A 25,362-nucleotide genomic window follows, 5' to 3' on the forward strand; every position below is an offset into this window, starting at 1 on the left:
CTTTTAACAAGGCATACCTGTTAACTGAAATGCATTCCAGGTGACTACCTCATGAAGCTGGTTGAGAGAATGCCAAGAGTGTGCAAAGCTGTCATCGAGGCAAAGGGTGGCTACTTTGAAGAATCTCATCTCAAATATATTTTGATTTGTTTAACACTTTTGTGGTTACTACATGATTCCATATGTGTTAATTGATAGTTTTGATGTCTTCACTATTATTCTACAATGTAAAAAATAGTACAAACAAAGGAAAATCCTGGAATGCGTAGGTGTGTCAACTTTTGACTGGTACTGTACATCATTTGGTATGCATAGCTATTGATAAAGTGCAAACAGTATTTAGTTAAGAGGGCTTTATATTTTCACCAGTCCAGTCATGGCTTTAATCCGTCTTTGGAGCAAATGCTGTAAATCAAAAAAAAAAAAAAAAAAAACATGATATAAATTCCTTGCTGATTGGATTGTTCAGTTTTGTTCCCTTTTACATCCATGACACACAACAGCCAAACTGTTTGTTCCTTGGAGTCACAAGCAGGACAAATAAACAGAGCATATACGAAGAGACTCTCCACTTAAATATCTCTCAGCTGCTTGGTTGATTGTAGTTCTCAGCCTCCCCAGCAGGGGCATTGTAGTTTCTGAGGCATACTTCCTTCTTCTCAATCTCTTCAAACTCCGTCACAGAGATGTCCTGGGGAATCTTCTCCTCCGAGTTGCTGCGTCCAGACAGCTTGTCTGGGTGCTCCATGTCATTGAAGCGTTCGGCCACACACTGTGCAGTCAGCCTGGCCTCGGGGTCGTGGTCCCAGCACTCGTCTATCGTGCCGCACACCACCTGGATGCCCTGAGGGAGGAGGAGCGGAGCACAGAGACTTACAGTCAGCAGTGGTACACAGATACTGGAGTCGGTAGTGAGAGGTTGGCCCTAATCAGATTATCCTATGAAAAAATAGCTGTTGTAAAAAATAAATAAAATGTGCAAGGAAATTATGCAATAATCCATCTGAGAATGTGTGCAATATGCATAATGAAAGCAGCTCTTAGTTACTTACTGGGTGGTTAATCCAGCTGCTGGGGATCTCTGGCCTCCCTCTGTCTCTGAGAACGCTGTCCTTCATACTCTCCACACACGGGTGCTCCCTCACCTTACCGAAGGGGGGCTCGTAGTCCTTTACCTCTGTACACAAACACAGAGAGCCGAACATTTAAAACAGGAGCCAGAGAGATAGAAGTCAAAAGATACGTTATAGGTTTATACAGTAGGTTCATAAACACACAGACAGAGCCACAGAACAGTGTACTGTTTTCTGAATATTCAAATGTAGTTCTGGCCTCACTAAATGATTTTCCATGAAAGTGGACAATAAAGTATCATATCATATTGTATACTCAAACAGGAACAGAGAGATACAGAGATCACATATGTCAAAAATGACTTAGGTTTATAGGATCAGGGGCCTGGGAAAACCTGCCTGAGAGAAACAGTCAATATTATTGCATTAGATCTCAGTGAGAATGTGCTTGAAACAACTCACCAACTCAGCATTGGCTCAGTGTCAGCTATCTTATAACGAGGCGTCCAAGATGCTCGTCAAACCCCATGCAGAAATAAAGTTTACTCAAGGCAGAATTTCAAAGAGTTGGCTTGGGATGATGCCGTCTGGAAACTTTAGTCAATGGTTTGCAGAGAACTATTTATCTTTACATTGATCTGATCTGTCCTTTTGGTAGAGCAACAAATCAAACTCAAGTTCACTTTGAAGAGTGGAGCTCTGGTATAAAAACATTTGTTTCAGAAAGGCCAAATTGGGTACTTAAAGTAGTCTGACAAATTCTGTGTAAGAACCAAGCGCTAAATGAAACTAAAAGTAATTTTCCAGATTTCCGACGCAAAAAAAAAATGGTATGCCAGTAAGTAAATGATCCTCAATAGCTCCATATTGCAAAAACATTGGAAAATAACATTGAACAGACATGAGACAGAGCCAACTGAAAACAACAGGGTTACTCGGGGGCAATGGCACTGTGGCATTAAGAAATACATCCATAATGAATACCTATACTGTACTGAAACTATTGTTTCACTTTTGCATTCGTTTAGTACTCACATCGTGAATAGAATGAAGACATGGAAATAGTATATGGATCATAATGAAAACCTTTACCATCTCACAACACAATCTCTCAAAACAATGATGAGTTGACCTGTTAAGTAAGCGGAGTCAAAAGGCCCAGCAGTCAGAAATGTGATTTTCCTGTGTTTTATGAATATTTCCACACTACGAGGTTGGAATAACCACGGTAACCATTGTGTAAGAGCTGCTTGAAATTTTCGCCTGTTTTGACGGGATGCAGTTTTGGCCTGCCAATTTTGACATCACCAGGAGGTAAATGAGTTAATAGACCAATAAGAAAGAAAGTTCCAAATCTCTCCAATAACAGCTAATGATCAGTTTTCCCCACCTCAGTCAGATGACTCCCAGACAGTCCTAGCTAAATTCTTGCTTGAGAAATTGCTCTTTGCTAAGAAGCAATTTTTGTTTCTTTTTGACCATTTTAATTGAAGTAAGGTATTTAAATGGGGCGGCAGGTAGCCTAGTGGTAAGAGCGTTGGACTAATAACCGAAAGGTTGCAAGATCAAATCCCTGAGCTGACAAGGTAAAAATCTGTCGTTCTGCTCTTGAACAAGGCAGTTAACCCACTGTTCCTAATCTGTCATTGAAAATAAGAATTTGTTCTTAACTGACTTGCCTAGTTAAATAAAGGTAAAATTGAAAAAATTTAAATTGTTACCCAGAAATGATTTGATATTGAGATAAAAATGGCTGCATTGGACCTTTAAAGCTGATCAGTTATTTCCCTGTACAGTACTGTAATACTATTCAACTGAATTCCGGCTGACAGAGGAGAAACGCACAGTCCCTGCCCAGAAGAGAGGCCTCACAGGAAGTCCAGATGAACACAGACAGGAATCGGATGCTAGGTCACGGCTTGAGCCAACAGCTGACTCCACAGGCATGAGCTTCCTGTTTTTGACAAGAAGATTTCCCTCGTTTCAGTGTTTTAGCAAAAGTACACCCACCCGCCCACCCATCTGTCATTATTCAAGCGAGTAAAGGAATAGAGGTTCTTTCTTTTATTCCTGGTGTCCCGTGTAGCTCAGTTGGTAGAGCATGGTGCTTGCAATGCCACGGTAGTGGGTTTGATGTGGGTTTGATAGGTTTGTGGGTTTGATTCCCACGGGACAAGTATGAAAATGTATGCAATCACTACTGTAAGACGCTCGAGATAAGAACATCTGCTAAAATGTAAACAGTTTCAGGGTTGTGTAATGGGAGCCTATAAAAAAATACAAAATTGTTTATCGTCTTATTCAAAAACATATGCCATTTTGGGAGCTATTGTTTTCGAATAAACAATTTTGTATTTTTTTTTCATAGGCTCCCATTTATAGGCTCCCATGCTAAGTCCACACTTAAGGTCATTTTGTGGTCTCCACACAAGCAGTGTTTGCTAAAAAGGAAGGAATGTTCAATATTGGTTTAAGAAAAACTTTTTTCATGCCAACCAACCTAACATTAAATTCTGCAATGGATGAGACAACAACAAGACAAGAGAATGTAGATAGTGGTTTGAGAAAAAAGTTTTAACACCGACTGGGTATATTTCTGACAACTGCTCATGCAAAGCAAGTGAGTTACAGTTGAAGTCGGAAGTTTACGTACGCCTCGGCCAAATACATTTAAACTCAGCAATTCACAATTCCTGACATTTAATCCTAGTAGAAATTCCCTGTTTTAGGTCAGTTATCACTTTATTTGAAGAATGTGAAATGTCAGAATAATAGTAGAGAGAATGATTTATTTCAGCTTTTATTTCTTTCATCACATTCCCAGTGGGTCAGACGTTTGCATACACTCAATTAGTGTTTGGTAGCATTGCCGTTAAATTGTTTAACTTGGGTCAAACGTTTCGGGTAGATTTCCACAAGCTTCCCCCAATAAGTTGGGTGAATTTTGACCCATTCCTCCTGACAGAGCTGGTGTAAACTGAGTCAGGTTTGTAAGCCTCCTTGCTCGCACACGCTTTTTCAGTTCTGCCCACAAATTATCTATGGGATTGAGGTCAGGGCTTTGTGATGGCCACTCCAATACCTTAACTTTGTTGTCCTTAAGCCATTTTGCCACAACTTTGGAAGTATGCGTGGGGTCATTGTCATTTGGAAGACCCATGTGCGACCAAGCTTTAACTTCCTGACTGATGTCTTGAGATGTTGCTTCAATATATCCACATAATTTTCCTTCCTCATGATGCCATCTATGTTGTGAAGTGCACCAGTCCCTCCTGCAGCAAAGCACTCCCACAACATGATGCTGCCACCCCCATGCTTCACGGTTGGGATGGTGTTCTTCGGCTTGCAAGCTTTCCCCTTTTTCCTCCAAACATAACGATTGTCATTATGGCCAAACAGTTTTATTTTTGTTTCATCAGACCAGAGGACATTTCTCCAAAAAGTACGATCTTTGTCCCCATGTGCAGTTGCAAACCGTAGTCTGGCTTTTTTATGGCGGTTTTGGAGCAGTGGCTTCTTCCTTGCTGAGCGGCCTTTCAGGTTATGTCGATATAGGACTCGTTTTGCTGTGGATATAGATACTTTGTACCTGTTTCTTCCAGCATCTTCACAAGGTCCTTTGCTGTTGTTCTGGGATTGATTTGCACTTTTCGCACCAAAGTATGTTCATCTCTAGTATACAGAACCCTTCTCCTTCCTGAGCGGTATGACGGCTGCGTGGTCCCATGGTGTTTATACTTGCGTACTATTGTTTGTACAGATGAACGTGGTACCTTCAGACATTTGGAAATTGCTCCCAAGGATGAACCAGACTTGTGGACATCTACAATTGTTTTTCTGAGGTCTTGGCTGGTTTCTTTTGATTTTCCCATGATGTCAAGCAAAGAGGCACTGAGTTTGAAGGTAGGCCTTGAAATACATCCACAGGTACATGTCCAATTGACTCAAATGGTGTCAATTAGCCTATCAGAAGCTTCTAAAGCCATGACATCATTTTATGGAATTTTCCAAGCCGTTTTAAGATAGTCAACTTAGGGTATGTAAACTTCTGACCCACTGGAATTGTGATACAGTGAATTATAAGTGAAATAATCTGTCTGTAAACAATTGTTGGAAAAATTACTTGCGTCATGCACAAAGTAGATGTCCTAACCGGCTTGCCAAAACTATAGTTTGTTAACAAGAAATTTGTGGAGTGATTGAAAAACAAGTTTTAATGACTCCAACCTAAGTGTATGCAAACTTCCGACTTCAACTGTAAATGAGGATGACCTGTTCAGTTAAGGTCAGTTAATGATGTTATAAAGTATTTTTAAAGTACATATCACTTTCCTATTGACTCACATATCTGTATTAGAACTGTTAATGAAGAAATCACCTTTTATGATAACTGACAAATTGACACATTGAGATTCATCATACATCAGCGTGGTCAGATGACGCAGATGGTAAGCTACAGGACTGTTTTGCTAACACAGACTGGAATATGTTTCATGATTTTCATCCAATGGCATTGAGGAGTATACCACATCAGTCACTGGCTTCATAATACGTGCATCGATGACGTTGTCCCCACATTGACCGTATGTACATATTCCAACCAGAAGCCATGGATTACAGGCAACATCCGCACTGAGCTAAAGGGTAGAGTTGCCGCTTTCAATGAGCAGGACACTAATCCGGACGCTTATAAGACATTCCGCTATGCCCTCCAACGAACCATCAAACAGGCAAAGTGTCAATACAGGACTAAGATTGTATCCTACTACAGATGTGGCAGGGCTTGGAAACTATGGATTACAAAGGGAATGCCAGCCGCGAGCTGCCCAGGGATTCAAGCCTACCAGACAAGCTAAATGACTTATATGTGTGCTTCAAGGCAAGTAACACTGAAGCCTGCATGAGAGCACCAGCTGTTCCGGATGACTGTGTGATCACACTCTCCGTAGCCAATGTGAGTAAGACCTTTAAACAGGTCAACCTTCAAAAAGGCCGGATTACCAGGATGTGTACTCAGAGCATGCGCTGACCAACTGGCAAGTATCTTCACTGATATTTTCAACCTGTTCCTGATCGAGACTGTAACACCTACATGTTTCAAGCAGACCACCATAGTCCCTGTGCCCAAGAACGCTAAGGTAACCTGCCTAAATGACTACCGACCCGCAGCACTCACGTCTGTAGCCGTGAAGTGCTTTGAAATGCGGGTCATGGTTCACATTAACACCATCATCCCAGAAACCCTAGACCCACTCCAATTCGCATACCGCCCCAACAGATCCACAGATGACGCAATCTCTATTGCACTCAACACTGCCCTTTCCCACCTGGACAAAAGGAACACCTACGTGAGAATGCTGTTCATTGACTACAGCTCAGCGTACAACACCATAGTGCCCTCAAAGCTCATCACTAAGCGGGCCTCCCGGGTGGCGCCGTGGTCTAAGGCACTGCATCGCACCAGAGACTCTTGGTTCGAGCCCAGGCTCTGTCGCAGCCGGCCGCGACCGGGAGGTCCATGCGGCGATGCACAATTGGCCTAGTGTCATCCGGGTTAGGGAGGGTTTGGCCGGCAGGGATATCCTTGGCCGGATATCGGCTTGGATGCGCGCTGTGTTAAGAAGCAGTGCGGCTTGGTTGGGTTGTGTTTCGGAGGATGCATGGCTCTCGACCTTCGTCTCTCCCGAGCCCGTACGGGAGTTGTAGCGATGAGACAAGACAGTAACTACTAACATTTGGATACCACGAAATTGGGGAGAAAAAGGGGGTATTTAAAAAAAATAATAATAATAAAAAACTCATCACTAAGCTAAGGACCCTGGGACTAAACACCTCCCTCTGCAACTGGATCCTAGACTTCCTGACGGGCCGCCCCCAGGTGGTAAGGGTAGGCAACAACACATCTGCCACGCTGATCCTCAACACTGGGGCCCTCAGGGGTGTGTGCTGATTCCCCTCCAGTACTCCCTGTTCACCCACGACTGCATGGCCAAGCACGACTCCAACACCATCATTAAGTTTGCCGACGACACAACAGGGTCACCGACAACAATGAGACAGCCTATAGGGTGGAGGTCAGAGACCTGGTGGTGTGATGGCAGAACAACAACCTCAACGTGATCAAGACAAAGGAGCTGATCATGGACTACAGGAAAGGAGGGCCGAGCACACCCCCATTCACATCGACGGGGCTGTTGTGGAGCGGGTCGAGAGCTTCAAGTTTCTTGGTGTCCACATCACCAACAAACTATCAAGATCCAAACACACCAAGACAGTCATGAAGAGCGCACAACAACGCCTATTCCCCATCAGGAGAAAAGATTTGGCATGGGTCCTCAGATCCTCAAAAAGTTATTCTGCTACACCATCGAGAGCATCCTAACTGGTTGCATCACCGCCTGATATGGCAACTGCTCGGCATCCAACTGCAAGGCTACACTAGGGCATCACTAGGGCCAGCTTCCTGTCATCCTGGACCTCTATACCAGGCGGTGTCAGAGGAAGGCCCTAAAAATGGTCAGACTCCAGCTACCCGAGTCATAGAATGTTCTCTCTACTCCCGCATGGAAAGCGGTCTAGGTCCAAAATGCTCCTTAACATCTTCTACCCCCAAGCCATAAGAATGGTGAACAGTTCATCTGTACGCCGCACATTGATTCGGTACCGAAACATTTTCATTTTATTGTGTTACTTTTTTTTGTTTAGTTTATAAAAATCGTAAATCTTTTCTAAACTTGTATTTTTCTTGAAACTGCAATGTAGCTTAAGGGCTTGCATTTCACTGTAAGGTCTAAACCTGTTGTATTCAGCGCATTTGACAAATTCAGTTTGATTTGATTTGAACAAGTGAATCCAGAAAATGTCTCAACATTCCCGCTCTGTAGTTCACCATCGACTTCCTCTTGCTGGTTTGTAATGTTGATACAGTACATTTTTGGCAGCTCAGACATGGGTTTCCATAGATTTAGACTACATGGCCAGCCTCTCTCTCCCTCATGCTATTAACCATCAGGTCTCAGTCTGGTTTCCCGGTTCAAAGCCTGACCTGTTTAAGTTACTGTGCGGCCCCAGTCATATGTTTGTTACAATGACTCATTCTAGAGACTCCTGTTCAAACTGTACCCTGTGGTTGAGAAAGCCATGCACCGCCTGAGTATATCTGAACCACAACTTGCCAGTTCACAAGTCAAATCAACTTGTGTTAGTCGTGTACACATATTTTGCAGATGTTATCGTGGGTGTAGCGAAATAAATGCTTATGTTCCTAGCTCCAACACTACAGTAACACCTAAAAATACAATAAGATAAATAAATGCTTATGTTCCTAGCTCCAACAGTACAGTAACACCTAAAAATACAATAAGATACATAAATGCTTATGTTCCTAGCTCCAACAGTACAGTAACACCTAAAAATACAATAAGATAAATAAATGCTTATGTTCCTAGCTCCAACAGTACAGTAACACCTAAAAATACAATAAGATAAATAAATGCTTATGTTCCTAGCTCCAACAGTACAGTAACACCTAAAAATACAATAAGATAAATAAATGCTTATGTTCCTAGCTCCAACAGTACAGTAACACCTAACAATACAATTTGACCAATGTAAACCCATAGACATATAGTACCCCTCATGCACATAGGAATGTGGTATTACCTGTATTCATCATACAGTAGTTTGTACTGGTTATTTTCGAGTACACTATCTACAGTATAGTAGATATTAGGATTTCAGTCAACTTAAATAAATCAAGAAAACAGATCCTCATAGAGCTAACAAGTTTGCTTCTGATCCGAGCCAAAAAAGTAACATGAATCTGTTTGAGACAGCTTGACAATCACGCTTGACACTCTTTCCCTCCCTCTTGGAGAACGATAAACTATTCTACTTCTCTCCTCTGATGGTTTTGATTAAGCTGAGAGTTTGTGGCGATGGCTCTGACCTTGTTTTATCTTCCTCACAGGTTGTTAAAGCCCTGGGTGACAGACAGGCAGCCAGCCAGACAGGCAGCAAACCAGCCAGGAAGCCAGACACAGACAGCCAGACAGCCAACCAGACAGACAGGAAGTAATACTCTTACGAAAAAAAACACATGACTTTCATGTGAACACATGTTTTCATGTGATCACGTGATCTTATGTGAAAAAAAATGGCACCTTTATTTAAATAGGCAAGTCAGTTAAGAACAAATTCTTATTTACAATGACGGCCTACTCCGGCCAAACCCAGACGACGCTGGGCCAATTGTGCGCCGCCCTATGGGACTCCCAATCACGGCCGGATGTGATACAGCCTGGATTCAAACCAGGTACAATAGTGACACCTCTTGCACTGAGATGCGGTGCCTTAGACCGCCTCTCGGGAGCCCAACAAATGAATGTCGTAGCGTGTAAAGCAACATGTGATCACGTGAAACTACACGTGAAAACTTGTGATCACATGTGAAGTGTTACAAAACACATGATTTCACGTGAAATTTCATGTGAAATCATGTGATTTTCCACATGTGAAACCATTTTCTGTAAGGGTACAGGCAGAAAAGACAGACAGACAGCTTGCCAGACAGAATGCCAGACAGCTAGCCAAACAGACAAACAGACAGCATGGGGCCCATTCAGGTTTGAGGTGAGGCCATGACATCTGGATAGCAGCTGTCCTCCTCCACTCTACTCTAACCCTGTCTTCTCCCTCAGGGGAGTGAAGGAATTTCTCCTACAGTGGGATGGTCAACACCACTGTTCTCCCATTCCTCCCTAAACCAGCCAGTGAACGCCCTCCTGTCTTTCCTGCTCCTAATTCCAGCCGTGCAAATTATACGGGAAAGACATTTCGGGAAAAGAGACGGCCCGGGACGATGTATTTATTACTTTCTCCCACAGTTGATTCTTTTTACTTGTCCTTACTTTTACTTTGAGGATAAAGAATGCATAGTGACGGCTGCTGCTACTTTCTCTGAGGTTGTGACTGGCCCTGTTGACAGACAGGGCGCGTTCGTACCGCGTGACAGATCCCAGATCATACGAAAGGCCCCGAAACTGTGACAAAGTGGCTGACTGACTGCCTGTGTGGCGGTCTGCCAGGCAAGGCAGTGAGACAACGGGAGCTTCTGACATCTGTCTGCTGAGGCACTGAGGCAGGTGGCGGCTGAGACAGACAGACAGACAGGGAAGCCATGGCGGCTTCACCTACCCACTCATTATAATGAGGCACTGAGATGTGTCAGTCTGACTGTGTTTGGGGAAGAGGGAAGTGTTTGTGTTTTCCAAGTTGAGAGGAGTTTTATGCCATCTGCTGTGTGTGTGTGTGTGTGTGTGTGTGTGTGTGTGTGTGTGTGTGTGTTCTCAGGTGAACAGGGTTTTATGCCGTCAATATTGACTCACCGAGCTGGGATGATAGCATGGGAAGTTTTTATTGAAAGGATGACAAGTAGTAGAAATACATGTACTGTATGTAGCTGTGTGAATGCCAGTTTCGCAGACATAGATAGTAGCAGTTGTTGAGTTAGTCATTCTAACTCTGCAAACATTTTACCCCCAAGGGAATATCCAAACAAACTGTCAGTGCAGCACAGTAACGTTAGTACACAAAATAAGGCAGCTTCTTGCTGTATCAAGGTGGGAGACTAGCTAAATTCCAACAGTGATTTAACCTTTCAACATGGGAAAGTCTCCTTGGGCTTTCCTACCGCACTACACATTTCAACACCTCCACTTTTATCAGAACACACGCCAATCTAGGGGAAGACGAGTGGTATTGGTGGGCGAGATCAGACTAAGCCAAAACACATGGGTTATCCCAATTGCTTCTCTATCCACCGGTCCTATTCCCATCCAGGGGTAGGAAGGCGCCGCGCTTCCCCTCTCCCGTAAATCTATGCTATCCTGTCCTCTCACCACTGGCTGTCTACAGTGCCAGCTGGAATAGTCGTGGATGGTGGATGTACGTAATGTCATGACATGGGGAGATTCATTTATTACTGTAGAGTATAGGCCTCAGCACAAGATACTGCTGAGAGAGAGAGACAGACAGACAGACAGAGAGAGGGGGATAAAGAGAGAGAGAGAGACAAACAGACAGACAGAGACAGAAGAGGGAGGAAGACAGGGAGACAGAGAGAGAGAGAGAAAGCGAGAGAAAGAAAGCGAGAGGAAATTGACTATTTTCATTTCAGAGGTGTACCCAATGGGCACACATACAGTATTCTTTCACCCCATGCCATTGGAAGGAAAATGTGAGAGGGTATAATAGGCTGATCATTCGGCCATGTTTTCCTTCAGAGGGCTCTGTGGCAGCGCTACCGCGGTGACAGCGCTAAAGGGGCCCCTAGGTACCAAAGGGAAAACAGGAAATGGCCGCGCTGGAAGCAGGCGTGCACCAACACTAACATTCAATCAACATTCTGACACAAATGGTCAAACAGGATCACCCACAAGACAAAATGGACCACAGAGACAGAGGGAAGTGAAAAACAAATTCCTCTATGTTATATAAAATATGTCCCTGTGGCTTGCCGTAGGATGCCCATTGGATAATCACCCATTTGTATTATTTGCCCATATCCTGGCCTTGTTGTTCAGAGAGAAGACAAACAGGAAGAATGGTACATTAGTGAAGAGAAGGCTCTTGTTCTTTGAGAACTAACAGAGAATTAATCGTTTTTTGACACGTTTTGGTTTCTCTGAAATGTTTCCCACACCACAGTAAGTAACGGAGATGTGAGACAGTGGCTGTGTGAAAGTGCACACTTCGGGAGAAGGGTGGAGAAACAGGACAAACCCACTCCCTTTACTTCCTTTGAGTGAAGGGCATCATGGGAAAAGGTGACCAATGTGCATAATAGGTGGCCATTACACTATAAACACCTTAAAGCGGTACTACCAGACCCTGTTACGGTAAAAACTTGAGGGATGGTACTGGAGAAATCTAACCTCTCCCAAATTCATTGAAAGAGCTATGGATGCAAGGACTGACCATCCATGATATCAAAATGATGGTTGTAACCATTTTTTTAGGCTATATAGAGTTTGTTTACATTGACTTTGTTTACAAGCATTGGAGTAAAACAAGCATAATGGACCTTTACAGAGAAGTATACTTATTCCTTTATATCACTTACACAAGGCCACTACTTCAAATCAAAATATCGCCTGTCAATTGGCTACTGTCTAATGCAGCTCGGTCACGTGATTGGTCAGACATCATGTGGTGTTACTTTACCTCCAATGGCATTGCACCTGGAGGTGATCTCCCACAGTACCAGGGCCATGGAGTAGACGTCTGTCTGCTTGAACGACTCGATGTTCTCCAGGTTGATCCTGGACTCCAGCACCTCAGGGGCCATGTACCTGGCAGTGCCCACCTGTAGTGTGAGACTATTCTGTTTTATTCTGTTCCGTTCTACGCCATTCTAATGCTATTGATAGTAGAATATGCATGATTGCTTCCAGTACCATGTAACGGTACAATTCAACTGCAGTTTTAACTGACAGCCTGGGCTGTTTGTCTAATCACTGTAATAAAGCAAAAGGCCTAGCAGCACTTGCTCTATGGATATCATTAATATGTTGTCCAGAAGAGGAACCAGTATGATAAAATGAGCCAGACACTAGTGTGTCTGAAATGGCACCCTATTCCCAAAATAGTGCACTACTTTTCACCAGAGCCCTATAAGCCTTGGTCAAATAAAATGGCTCCCTTTTCCTATATAGTGCCCTAATCATACAGAATATGGTACCATTTTGGATGCAGCCTAAGTAGAAAGGAGAGAAGAATATGTACCTGTCCACTGTTGGCCAGCTCGTCCACAGACAGCGAGTTGTCCAGACGCAGACCCAGGCCAAAGTCACACAGGACGCAGGTGAGGTCCCCCTTCACCAGGATGTTGGAGCTCTTGATGTCCCGGTGGACGATTGGCACCTTGTAGCGTCCGCACAACGTGTGGTCACTGTGCAGGTGGGCCACGCCCCTCGCCAGCGACCCGCCCAGCACCCACAGGTCGTCCCAGCTGATGACGTGGCGCGTCAGGTACTCCTGGAGGTTGCCCTGGGGGTGGTAGGCCGTGATCAGCCAATACTGTTTCTCCACCTTATGTTCCTCCGCTGTCAGGAAGTGCAGGACGTTCTCGTGGCGCAGGTCAGCGTCCGAGAAGATGTCCTTCTCGTTCTTCCACGAGGCATACTCTTCATCGGCGAAAATCTTGACGGCAACGGTCTCGAAGGGCTCACCGGCTCCCGTGGCGCCCTGCTTCAGCTTGGCCTTGTAGACCTCAGCGAAGCGGCCCTTGCCCACCTGGGAGTCCAGCTCGATGGGGAGGAGCTCCGTGTTGTGGTTGAGGTTGTTGGCGTGCGTGGAGCTGCTGTCCGAGCCGTCGTCGTCCATCATGATGGCGCGGCCGTCGCTGAAGTCGAGCGGCGTCTTCTTGCGCTTGGCACCGGCGTGGCGCTGGTGGTAGATGCGGTACCAATAGAAGGATGTGATGACCAGCATGGCCAGAACCAGGAGAGGAACCAGGCTGACCAGGATCACCGACACCACCTGGGAGTCAAGAGAGTCTGGGGTGGAGAGGAAGGACAAGAGAGAAACACAGAGACAAGGCAGATGTTATAGATTAGTTATACAATACATTGCATACTCAGTAAAAAATATTGTAGAATATACCTCTTTTATTTCACCTTTTATTTAACCAGGTAGGCTAGTTGAGAACAAGTTCTCATTTGCAACTGCGACCTGGCCAAGATAAAGCATAGCAATTCGACACATACAACAACACAGAGTTACACATGGAATAAACAAAACATACAGTCAATAATACAGTAGAAAAAAGAAAACAAAAAGTATATATACAGTGAGTGCAAATGAGGTAAGATAAGGGAGGTAAGGCAATAAATAGAACATGGTGGCGAAGTAATTACAATATAGCAATTAAACACTGGAATGGTAGATGTGCAGAAGATGAATGTGCAAGTAGAGATACTGGGGTGCAAAGGAGCAAGATAAATAAAATAAATACAGTAAGGGGATGAGGTAGATAGATGGGCTGTTTACAGATGGGCTATGTACAGGTGCAGTGATCTGTGAGATGCTCTGACAGCTGGTGCTTAAAGCTAGTGAGGGAGATATGAGCCTCCAGCTTCAGTGATTTTTGCAGTTCGTTCCAGTCATTGGCATTAGAGAACTGGAAGGAAAGGCGACCAAAGAGGAATTGGCTTTGGGGGTGACCAGTGAGATATACCTGCTGGAGCGCGTGCTACAAGTGGGTGCTGCTATGGTGACCAGTGAGCTGAGCTAAGGCGGGGCTTTACCTAGCAGAGACTTGTAGATAACCTGTAGCCAGTGGGTTTGGCGACGAGTATGAAGCGAGGGCCAACCAACGAGAGCGTACAGGTCGCAGTGGTGGGTAGTGTATGGGTCTTTGGTGACAAAACGGATGGCGATCGATTGAATAGCATGCATTTAGTTTTACTTGCATTTAAGAGCAGTTGGAGGCCACGGAAGGAGAGTTGTATGGCATTGAAGCTCGTCTGGAGGTTAGTTAACACAGTGTCCAAAGAGGGGCCAGAAGTATACAGAATGGTGTCGTCTGCGTAGAGGTGGATCAGAGAATCACCAGCAGCAAGAGCGACATCATTGATGTATACAGAGAAGAGAGTCGGCCCGAGAATTGAACCCTGTGGCACCCCCATAGACACTGCCAGAGGTCCGGACAACAGGCCCTCCGATTTGACACACTGAACTCTATCAGAGAAGTAGTTGGTAAACCAGGCGAGACAATAATTTGAGAAACCAAGGCTGTCGAGTCTGCCAATAAGAATGTGGTGATTGACAGAGTCGAAAGCCTTGACCAGGTCGATGAATACGGCTGCACAGTACTGTCTCTTATCAATGGCGGTTATGATGTTGTTTAGGACTTTGAGCGTGGCTGAGGTGCACCCAAGACCAGCTCTGAAACCAGATTGCATAGTGGAGAAGGTACGGTGGGATTCGAAATGGTCGCTAATCTGTTTGTTAACTTGGCTTTCGAATACCTTAGAAAGACAGGGTAGGATAGATATAGGTCTGTAGCAGTTTGGGTCTAGAGTGTCACCCTCTTTGAAGAGGGGGATGACCGCGGCAGCTTTCCAATCTTTGGGAATCTCAGACGATACGAAAGAGAGGTTGAACAGGCTAGTAATAGGGGTTGCAACAATTTCGGCAGATCATTTTAGAAAGAGAGGGTCCAGATTGTCTAGCCCGGCTGATTTGTAGGGGTCCAGATTTTGCAGCTCTTTCAGAACATCAGCTATCTGGATTTGGGTGAAGGAGAAATGGTGGGGGCTTTGGCGGGTTGCTGTGGAGGGTGCTGGGCAGTTGACCGGGGTAGGGTTAGCCAGGTGGAAAGCATGGCCAGCCGTAGAGATAAATTGTTGAAATTCTCAATTATAGTGGATTTATCGATGGTAACAGTGTTTCCTAGCCTCAGAGCAGTGGGCAGCTGGGAGGAGTTGCTCTTATTCTCCATGGACTTTACAGTGTCCCAGAACTTTTTTGGAGTTAGTACTACAGGATGCACATTTCTGTTTGAAAAAGCTAGCCTTAGCTTTCCTAACTGCCTGTGTATATTTGTTCCTAACTTCCCTGAAAGGTTGCATATCACGGGGGCTATTCGATGCTAATGCAGAACGCCACAGGATGTTTTTGTGCTGGTCAAGGGCAGCCCCCCAGTTTGGTATATTCTACAATACTTATACAATTATACACCTCTACAACATTAGAACTCCTCAGTGCTCATACTATACTCTAAAACTTTAGCATATTTTCACAAGAGCCTTTTCACTCACTATGAGTAGCTGGACCAGCCACAAGGGTCAAGATCAAAGAAGTCTGTTTGTTTATTGACCTTAAGTGCCCACTGCATAGAAAACAATGACCACAAAGGACTTTGTGGAATACAATTTTTTATTTAACTAGGCAAGTCAGTTAAGAACAAATTCTTATTTACAATGACGGCCTACACCGGCCAAACCCGGACGACGCTGGGCCAATTGTGCGCCGCCCTATGGGACTCCCAATCACAGCCGGATGTGATACAGCCTGGATTCAAACCAGGGACTGCAGTGACGCCTCTTGCACTGGGATGCAGTGCCTTAGACCACTGCGCCACTCGGGATCCCTCAATACATGACGTAGCCTATACTTTGACATTTCAGCTGTGCTTGAACGTCACACACACTATACATTACACTCCAATTCCCTTCAGCACTAGGAAATCAACAGGAAGTAGCCAAGTAGCTGTGTCGTCTCAGAGCATCTTGCTACGCGCAACGCAGCCCACTCCTGTCCGGCAAAGCAGAGGAACCTAACACTTCCATGAGGAATGTCAATAAGCATCTGGAAGCTACGAAGCTGAAGTTAGCTTGCTGGTCTGTTAAACACACAAATAGGCTGTAACCATGCCCCAGTCAACCACATATTGTGTTCTCTTTATAGACCTAGTCTATGTCTGATTTTTAAGGAGCGATGTCGGTGTCTGCTAGTCCCAGTAATCTGGTGAAAGTGTATGCATATGCTATGTTTACAAACCTATGTCTGGGGATGGCAGAAGTCTCGTAAAACCATAATAAAACACAACATGTCAGATCAGTTAGGATTTGAAGGGTTGTAAATGAGTCGTTAACACGTTGTCTGAACAGGCTGGGGTGACTGCTGGTGCTCTGTAATTACAGACAGAGATACTGTATTAGGAACACGTTTGGCAGTTAAGGATTGTGTGTGTACCGGCGTACGTGCATGCATTTGTGTGTGTGTGTGTGTGTGTGTCTATGAACGTGTGTGTGCATAGTGCCCGTCTAGCCCTCATTCGCTTGCTCCTTTTTTTCAGTCAGGAAACCACACGTCTGAAATTTTCAACATGGCCCCAGTGGAGTTTGTTTTGGTTTTCTCAGAGTGAGAGAGAGAAGCGATCCGTCACATAAAACCTGTCCCTGTGCCTCTGCCATCTCTCAGTGAATACGGCCCACAGAGGAACGTTTCCGAGTTACTACCCCCGGGGAGTAGGTTCGGGAACATTGATTGTATTAATACATGCAACGTGCTGTTTTTCACCTGTTATTTCCGTGTGTTACACTACGCACATAATGCTTTGAGTGGGCAGTGTTGTCATACGTTTCGTGGTGAGCATGAAGTTTGACAGTTTGCAGCAGACCTATCCATCCTCCACGGTGAGGGGAAATGTTTTTCCATGACGTCGTTGATCGCCATGTGCAGATGCTTTCAATTTTGGCCTCTGGAAAGCCAGGTCTCGAAAATGTACCTCTGTGTTATTGCTGCTTGGATGCTGTAGTCAAAATACATAAGATTCCATGGCCAAGATTAGAACGAGAGACTACAGCCAAAATGCCTCCACGATGCAAAACCTGTTTGCAATCTTGTATTTGGAGGGTGTACAACAGTACACACATGTTAACATTCAATACGTGACACCTTACATGACAACCTAATAAGGAATTGCATAAACGTTCATTACTTTAGAGTTACGTCAAAGGTGTTGGTCAACTATGTCGTCAATTGTAATGCCTAGCCTACATTACACAATCTTAGCGATGACATAACAGGTGACATAGCACCACATAGGGACTCACAGAAGGTGAAGAAGTCATGGTCGTTGCACTCGTATGACCAATCATAATGCCCACAGAAGGCCATCTTCAGCATGACATAACAGGTGACATAGCACTACATATGATGTGACATAGCACTACATAGGGACTTACAGGGAGTGAAGAACACGTGGTTGTTGCACTCGTCCTCGGAGCAGGAGCAGATGAAGAACTGGGAGCCCATGCCATTCCTCTCCCTCATCTCACACTTGCTGTTGTTGTAGTCCTCCAGCATCAGACCATGCAGCTTATGGGCTGGGTTGTGGCATATCGTGTCTATGGTAACGTTGTCAACTCTCTTTCTCCTGGAAACAAGACAACAGGAGCCATTATAATTACACTACAGTTAAGTGATGAATGAAGTTATAGACAGTAATAAAAAGGGAAAATAACTTGACTAATTAACACATTGCAGTCTAAGCATTATGGTAATGATTTGATACAGAGGTTATCCTGAAGGTGCACAAATGAACCTACAAATGGGCTACTCGGGTCTCTTGCTGGGTGGTGTGTAGATTATGTAGTGCAACCCATTTTAAGAGGTGTTGCTGTGAACATGACATTAGGAGTTCTGCTGACTTCAGTTCCTACTGCTGTAAATCAAACATCAAATCAAATGTATTGGTCACATATGCATATTTAGCAGATGCTATTGCGGGTGTAGTGAAATGCTTGTGTTCCTAGCTCCCCCAAAAATGTCAATGAGAAACAGTGGCATTGCCTTCCCGCTTCGAACAGGAGGCCAAATCTAGTTGTTTTCTACTTTTTGAACATTCACATTTCGCAACTATATTTGGGTTAGTGGGTGGGGCACTTTTGGGTTTGGCTACTTAGTTAAACCTTGTTGAGAGCAAATGTCGTTTTTAAAATGACAAAGCACCAAGCAAGATTATGAATTCCCGCTCTGTCGCTCACTAACATGGTCGTAGTGTGTCACCGAACCCACTACTACTGCTCTCCTGAGGTCAAGTTTAAAGGTCATTCCAACTCCCAATGAAATATGATGAGGGCTGCTGTAGTCACTCACCAAATGCTGACACACACGTCCTCTGGATGGGGGCAGATGGAGGTGATGCCACAGTCGGTCATACAGCTCCCTGTGCCCGTACAGCTGGTAGACTCCACGTCACAGAACTTACACAGAAGCTTCAGCTTCAGCATGTTCATTGACGAGACCCCTGGGGCGGAGACACAAAGGGGGAAAGACATGTTAGATTGATCGTTTACAAAAGGGATATGGTTATTTGAGGTGGTCAATAGTTGGTTCGTTTAGGTCACTCATGTGTCATCTCATCCAATACGTTCACTCTTTACTGCAGCACTGTACTTCATGCCAGCAGCATACCACCCTACATCGCACTGCTGGATTGCCTCTGATGCTAAGCAGGGTTGGTCCTGCTTGGTCCCTGGATGGGAGACCAGATGCTGCTGGAAGTAGTATTGAAGGGCCAGTAGGAGGTACGCTTTCCTCGGGTCTAAAACAGATCCCGATACCCCAGGGCAGTGATTGGGGACATTGTCCTTGTGATTGGGGACATTACCCTGACTCTCTGTGGTCACTGAAGTAGTATTGAAGGGCCAGTAGGAGGTACGCTTTCCTCGGGTCTAAAAAAGATCCCGATACCCCAGGGCAGTGATTGGGGACATTGTCCTTGTGATTGGGGACATTACCCTGACTCTCTGTGGTCACTGAAGAGCCCATGGCAATTATCGTAAGAATAGGAGTGTTAACCCCGGAGTCCTGGAAAAATGACCAATCTGGCCATCATGGCCACCTAATCATCCCCGGCTTCCAATTGGCTCATTCCTTCCCCCTCCTCTTCCTGTAACTATTCCCCAGGTCAATGCTGTAAATGAGAACGTGTTCTCAGTCAACTTACCTGGTCAAATAAGGGTTAAAAATAAGAAAACATTTCACGATTACAAATGAGTACAGTTCACTCTCGGAGGGTCTAAAACACAAGATAAGAACTTTGACCGGGATTTAATTTGATCGTGGTAAATGTTGCAGATGTTTGCTCAATTACCTTTAAAATGTCAAGCGCACTATATAGCACAGTTTTGGATTGAACCCCGGCCTTTGATTGCTGTTATTTGGGCCTAAACTGTATTAACCTAACGAAGATGATAACTTTGCTCGACTTGGGAAACTGACATCCCCCTCCAATTACACAGACAAACAAACCGCCGCAAACACCAGAAAGGTGAACTTTGCCATCGAATACATTAATATGGACATTTCCTACACTGGAAAAGTATGGTCTGTTGAACATCAGTGAGTACAGTGAAACCTTCACCTCGTATCTCAGTCCAGACTACGTGAAGGAATGTATCATTTACTGAGAGACTTGACAATTTCCCTTTGAAAATAATATGTGAAATAGACCAAACGAATGTTCCTTTCGGGTACTATGTATTATTCCAAGAGACAGTTGTTTAAATAAGTGATACATTTTTTTTTTTTCAACATTCATTCTCCAATCCATTCATTTCAATTTAACATGTACAGTCATTTTTCAACCATATGTAAACTATTTCCCCAGAGCCTAAATTCTACTGTGAACAATCAGCACATTCCGCGGTGCCATCCATCTGCCATGGTCGTGTTCAAACTTGACTTCACACGGGGAGTCAGTGGTGGGATGTGTCCCTGTTTGTGTGTGATAGTCATCTCTACTAAGACAACCGCCAGACAATACAACAAAAACAAACAAAGGGAACATTGAACATCAGTATATCTCTCAGTCGAGTAGTCTTCAATTTGCTCATTTGTGTCTTGCCAATTCACTTTGTGAATATCAAAGACCAGGACGTAATGTTGGAGTGTGTATTTGTGAGAGAGAGAAATTGAGAGATTTTGCACCAGAGAGAGTACTACCACATCACTCCCTTCTTTCTCATTTGCTCTCCTTCCAGACCTCTACGGCGTGTCTTTAGCATGAATAAAAACAGAACCTGACCGAGTTCAGACGCTCTTAATAGCTAAGACAGAGGTGAGGTGAAATGACGTAAAAAGAGATGAAGGAGGGAGAGATCTTACAGACTGAATTTGACGTCACTGCCACATAACCACGCTAAATTCGAAGTGTAACAGACTGCACACATAGGAAGAGAAAGTTCAACCTGCTACTTCCATCAGCAGTGTCCTCGTGACACGACCGATAGTGAAAGTGGGTTATTGGCCGTTAACTGGGCCTGTCTGCATGTGCAGCTCAAGGATTTCCTCTTGAAGAATTTCCATCGCAGAGAGCTGAGTTCAGCCAAGCGAAACGGGGGAGGCTTGGGGGTTGTGTCCCAAATGTAACCCTATTTCACAAATTGTAGTTTACTATATAGAGAATAGGGCGCCATTTTAGACGCAGCCTGGGTCTCCAGTGTATTGGACCGGCTGGCAAGGGGGCGAACCTGATAAAGCCACTTTGGCAGGTCATGTGACCAGCCATGTCAAAATAATCACCCCTCTCTCTAAAGTCGGTACAGGAGAGAGAGCAAATGAGGTTCTCTTCCCTCCGACTTACTCACAGTGCAGTAGTATACTCGATGTTAGAGAATATCAAGGTTACTGACTTAGGAGAGAATGTTTGTACTCCTGTACCAGGACAAAACGCCTACTGTAGCTGCCTGTACACAATCTGCAGGTTAGAGTAGAGCTGTGGCTTGAAGCAACAGAAATACAACCTGCAAGACTGAAAACCAGAGTGACTGGAGCAGATCTAGAGAAGCCACATGCACTGCAGGTGGCAGCATTCACACAGCAGTATAGACAGTGAAGTATCCATGGTGGCAGGATATTGCAGACGGATATTAGGCTATCTTCTGTTATTCCTGTTTTTAGGGTGTACTGTACATGTCTGAGTTGATCCATTTTAAACAAACCAATAAAGACATTAAGATTAAGTACTGCAGAGGTGTACGATTTAGAATTTGGCCCGAGGTGAAGTTTGTAGTCCGTTATAGAGTTATAACAGAACGGCTAAGAATTATCTTGGGCTGAGAGCTGGTAGTAGAGAGAGAGGTTGTGGAGTGAAAAGTAATTATATCATTAGAAAAACTCCTCTCAAAATGTATGCCATTTTAGCCCAAGGAGACAGGCTATGGTGGGGATGAATGCTGTTAATTGTCACCTATGGCAAAATATAATTGCAGATGTGGGGGAGAGAGGATTATCAAAGCTGTTTGGTGCCATTGGGACTGGGTTGGAGTTGGAGGGGCAAATAGATGACAATTTATGATGTGTCTACCTTGCAAATGATAGACCAAATATAATTCCCACTTCCAGTGTCAACAATGTACATAAGAATGAAAAGTCCCATTGGTAGGACCACCATGCAGGTTTTCTCTTGCAACAGGTGGTGTAGCTAAACCTCCTCCCACTGTGTTAAGCAAGCACTTTAATACATAGGCCTACTTCCCCTTTGCAGAAACATCATGGCACACACAAATTATTTTCTGATATGATTTCCTCTTGGAAAATACTAGCGCTCAATTGAAGTATTGAAAACACGTTGTCATTATGCTCATACGGTCATTCCATCCCCACTTTAGTAAAACATTTGAATTTGGGTATAAATGTACCACAGTTCCTGAGTTTCTGATATTGAACGACACTGACTGCGTAATTTGCATACATTAAATACTATGCATTCAAATTCGCAGTACGAGGCAAACAATATATTTGCGAGTTTTAGGTCAAATGAGATGAACATTTTGCCTTCCACCAAAATGTAGAGCTGGATTATGTTTGACCACCTGCTACAAAAAAACTGAATGGCAATTAGAAGTTATAATTTGGGGAAACAGAAACACGTGTCAATGTTACTAGCGGTCAATAACCTCATAAATGTTTCAATAATTACTTTAAACCAACGATAACACTATAGCCAATCAGCACAACATTCATAGGCTACTTGAAACAACGTGTTAAACTCACCCTTCTGTTCTAGCAGAACACTACCAAAGAGTATCGTTCCACACCAGAAAGCAGAAAACCGAAGTAGCTCCATTTAGAAACGGATTACAAACTACTCTTCTTTTCATTTACTAAAAGCTTGATTACAGTAAATATCCAGACTTTAATTCGAGACGTTCTTCGGATTTATTTTTCAGTCAGCCTGTTGCTCTCATGCGTCTCAAGCAACCCTGGGTAAAAGTAAATAGTGCAGTCAGAATTCGCCGTATATGAGTCAGACAGTATGTATGCACTTTCATGAAACAGGAAATCTTCAGAAAGGGCAGGACTGTTTTTTTCTTCTTCTTTAGGCTACTTCTGAACTGCTGGGCTTGTAGCTCACTGGTCTTGAAACATGTTATTATGAGCACAGCGTTTATCGGGAAGGCAAAACTTGAAATGACACGCTCCAAAATAGATGACAATGCTTTCGAAAGAAGTGAGGAGAAGTATACATCTAACAAAACATATGAATTTAACACTTCTCTACTTACAATTATGCAACATTTTGAATCATTATTTAAATTTTTACACACTTCACTGTACCATGTACCATAGCACACACATTATTGATCAGACAAAATACAGCTGTGTCTGATGTCCACAAACATAAGAACAAATGACATAACTTATTTACTTGCTTCATTAGCACTTTTTCACATGGACCACTGAAACAATTTGTAAAATTTGTAAAACAATTTGTAAAAGACTCCAGTCACTCCAGTCATAGACTGTTCACTCTGCTACCGCACGGCAAGCGATACCAAAGCGCCAAGTTTAGGTCCAAAATGCTCCCTAACAGCTTCTACCCCCAAGCTATAAGACTGCTGAACAATTAATCAAATGGCCACCCAGACTATTTACATTGACCCCCCCTGTTTTTACACTGCTGCTACTTGCTGTTTATTATCTATGCATAGTCACTTTACCTCTACCTACATGTACAAATTACCTCAACTAACCTGTACCCCCGCACATTGACTCAGTACCGGTACCCTCTGTATATAGCATTGCTATTGCTATGTAATTTTATTGTGTTACATTTTATTTTACTTTTAACTTTAGTTTATTTAGTAAATATTTTCTTAACTCTATTTCTTGAACTGCATTTTTGATTAAGGGCTTGTAAGTAAGCATTTCACAGCAGGGTCTACACTTGTTGTATTCGGTGCATGTGACAAATAAAATTTGATTAGATTTGATACATTGCATATGTCTCTTCCTGAGGAAAGCTTTTCATTCATCAGAGGGGGGCAGTAAAGGTGGTGAGCGCTCCTTGATGTTCCTAGGTGTTGGTTTGATGGGTGGTACTCAGGGGTTAAGTCTACTGTAACATAAATAACTGGTCTATTGCTGGGCTGCCAGCATATGTTTTTGCTTGGCATACTCAAACCATGATGTCAGGCTTCAGAACCTGGGGCGCAACTTTCACTGGAGACGGGGGGGGGGGGGGGGGGGACATAACCCCCCCACATTTTGAAATTGCATTTTTGTCTTCCCCCCAGTTTTATCATTGCACTGTGATACACTCGGGGCCCCACTTCTAAAATCCCGCGCCCCCCCTGTACACGTGTGCCACGTCTATTGGCAATAGCACTGTTCATGACACAAACTGTTCACACCCCTCTTGTTGGTGGAGAGACTTTTGCAATTTTAAAGCTTATTTCCTGCAATTCTACACATTTTGTCATTGGATGCAAAGAAAATTGTACAGTTTAAAGCTAATTTTCTTGCAATTCTTGCCATGTCTTGCCATGTCTATTGTGCATTCAAGTGAGTGACAAAAAAATGACAATACCTATGTGATAAAAAACCTAAGTAATAAAACTAGCTGACATGGGGTAGTTGATCTGGACATTTCTGACAAGTTAGAAATAGCTCTCTAATGTATGCAATGACAAGAGGAACTGATTATGCATTACCCAATTTCGAAATTGCACCTTGTGCATTCTAGTATTACAACTTTAAAAAGTAAGTATAAAGCTGGAGTCAGTTCCTTTAAAATACAAAAACTTTTCTCAAAAATAAATAAATAGCGTTAGCTAATGTTTCATCCTCTCTTGACTGAAGTTCTGTCTGAGGTGAATGAACTAGCTAGATAGCTAGCTACCACAGCCAGTTCAGCTCTAGCCTCTAGCTACACTATATATACAAAAGTATGTAGACACCCCTTCAAATGGGTGGATTCGGCTATTTCAGCCACACCCATTGCTGACAGGTGTATAAAATCGAGCACCCAGCCATGTAATCTCCATAGACAAACATTGGCAGTAGAATGGCCTTACTGAAGAGCTCAATGACTTTCAACGTGGCACCGTCACGGACCCCTGGGGACAGGACGGGGCGATCCAGCTATGTTGTGTGCAAGATTAGGCCTATAATATGAATTCAAATCAAATCTTATTAGTCACATGCGCCGAATACAACAGTGAAATGCTTATTTACAAGACCCTAACCAGCAATGCAGCTAAAAAAATAAGAATAAGAAATAAAAGGAACAAGTAATTAAATAACAATAGCGAGACTATATACAGGAGGTACCGGTACTATAAGGGCACAGGGCGAGACCCAGATGCAGACACGGGAGGCAGATGGTTCGAGTCTCTGATATTTATTATAATCCAAGGGGCAGGCAAGAGAATGGTTGTGGACAGGCAAAAGATCATAACAAGGTCAGAGTCCAGGAGGTACAGGGTGGCAG

General features: G+C 43.8%; 1 protein-coding gene across 1 annotated transcript; it reads right to left on the bottom strand.

The window, feature by feature from the left end:
- Positions 1-214: 214 nt before the first annotated feature.
- On the bottom strand, positions 215-22,880 carry LOC120022652 (TGF-beta receptor type-2-like). Its single transcript, XM_038966634.1, has 7 exons — positions 22,644-22,880; positions 18,741-18,891; positions 17,828-18,018; positions 12,858-13,630; positions 12,297-12,438; positions 1,053-1,177; positions 215-844 (listed from the first exon to the last, which is right to left on the bottom strand). The coding sequence occupies exons 1-7, from the start codon at positions 22,714-22,716 to the stop codon at positions 584-586; spliced, it is 1,716 nt and encodes a 571-aa protein (XP_038822562.1). The 5' UTR covers positions 22,717-22,880; the 3' UTR covers positions 215-583.
- Positions 22,881-25,362: the final 2,482 nt, after the last annotated feature.

This window comes from Salvelinus namaycush, chromosome 27, assembly GCF_016432855.1.
Source record: "Salvelinus namaycush isolate Seneca chromosome 27, SaNama_1.0, whole genome shotgun sequence".
Classification (NCBI taxonomy): Eukaryota; Metazoa; Chordata; class Actinopteri; order Salmoniformes; family Salmonidae; genus Salvelinus; species Salvelinus namaycush.

Excerpts from the sequence above, each read along its gene's own strand:
- LOC120022652 (XM_038966634.1), bottom strand. The coding sequence starts at position 22,716 with ATGGAGCTACTTCGGTTTTCTGCTTTCTGGTGTGGAACGATACTCTTT. Across the intron at positions 18,892-22,643 it reads TGTTCTGCTAGAACAGAAGG|GGGTCTCGTCAATGAACATG; the intron begins GTGAGTTTAACA and ends TCTCCGCCCCAG. Across the intron at positions 18,019-18,740 it reads GACGTGTGTGTCAGCATTTG|GAGAAAGAGAGTTGACAACG; the intron begins GTGAGTGACTAC and ends TCTTGTTTCCAG.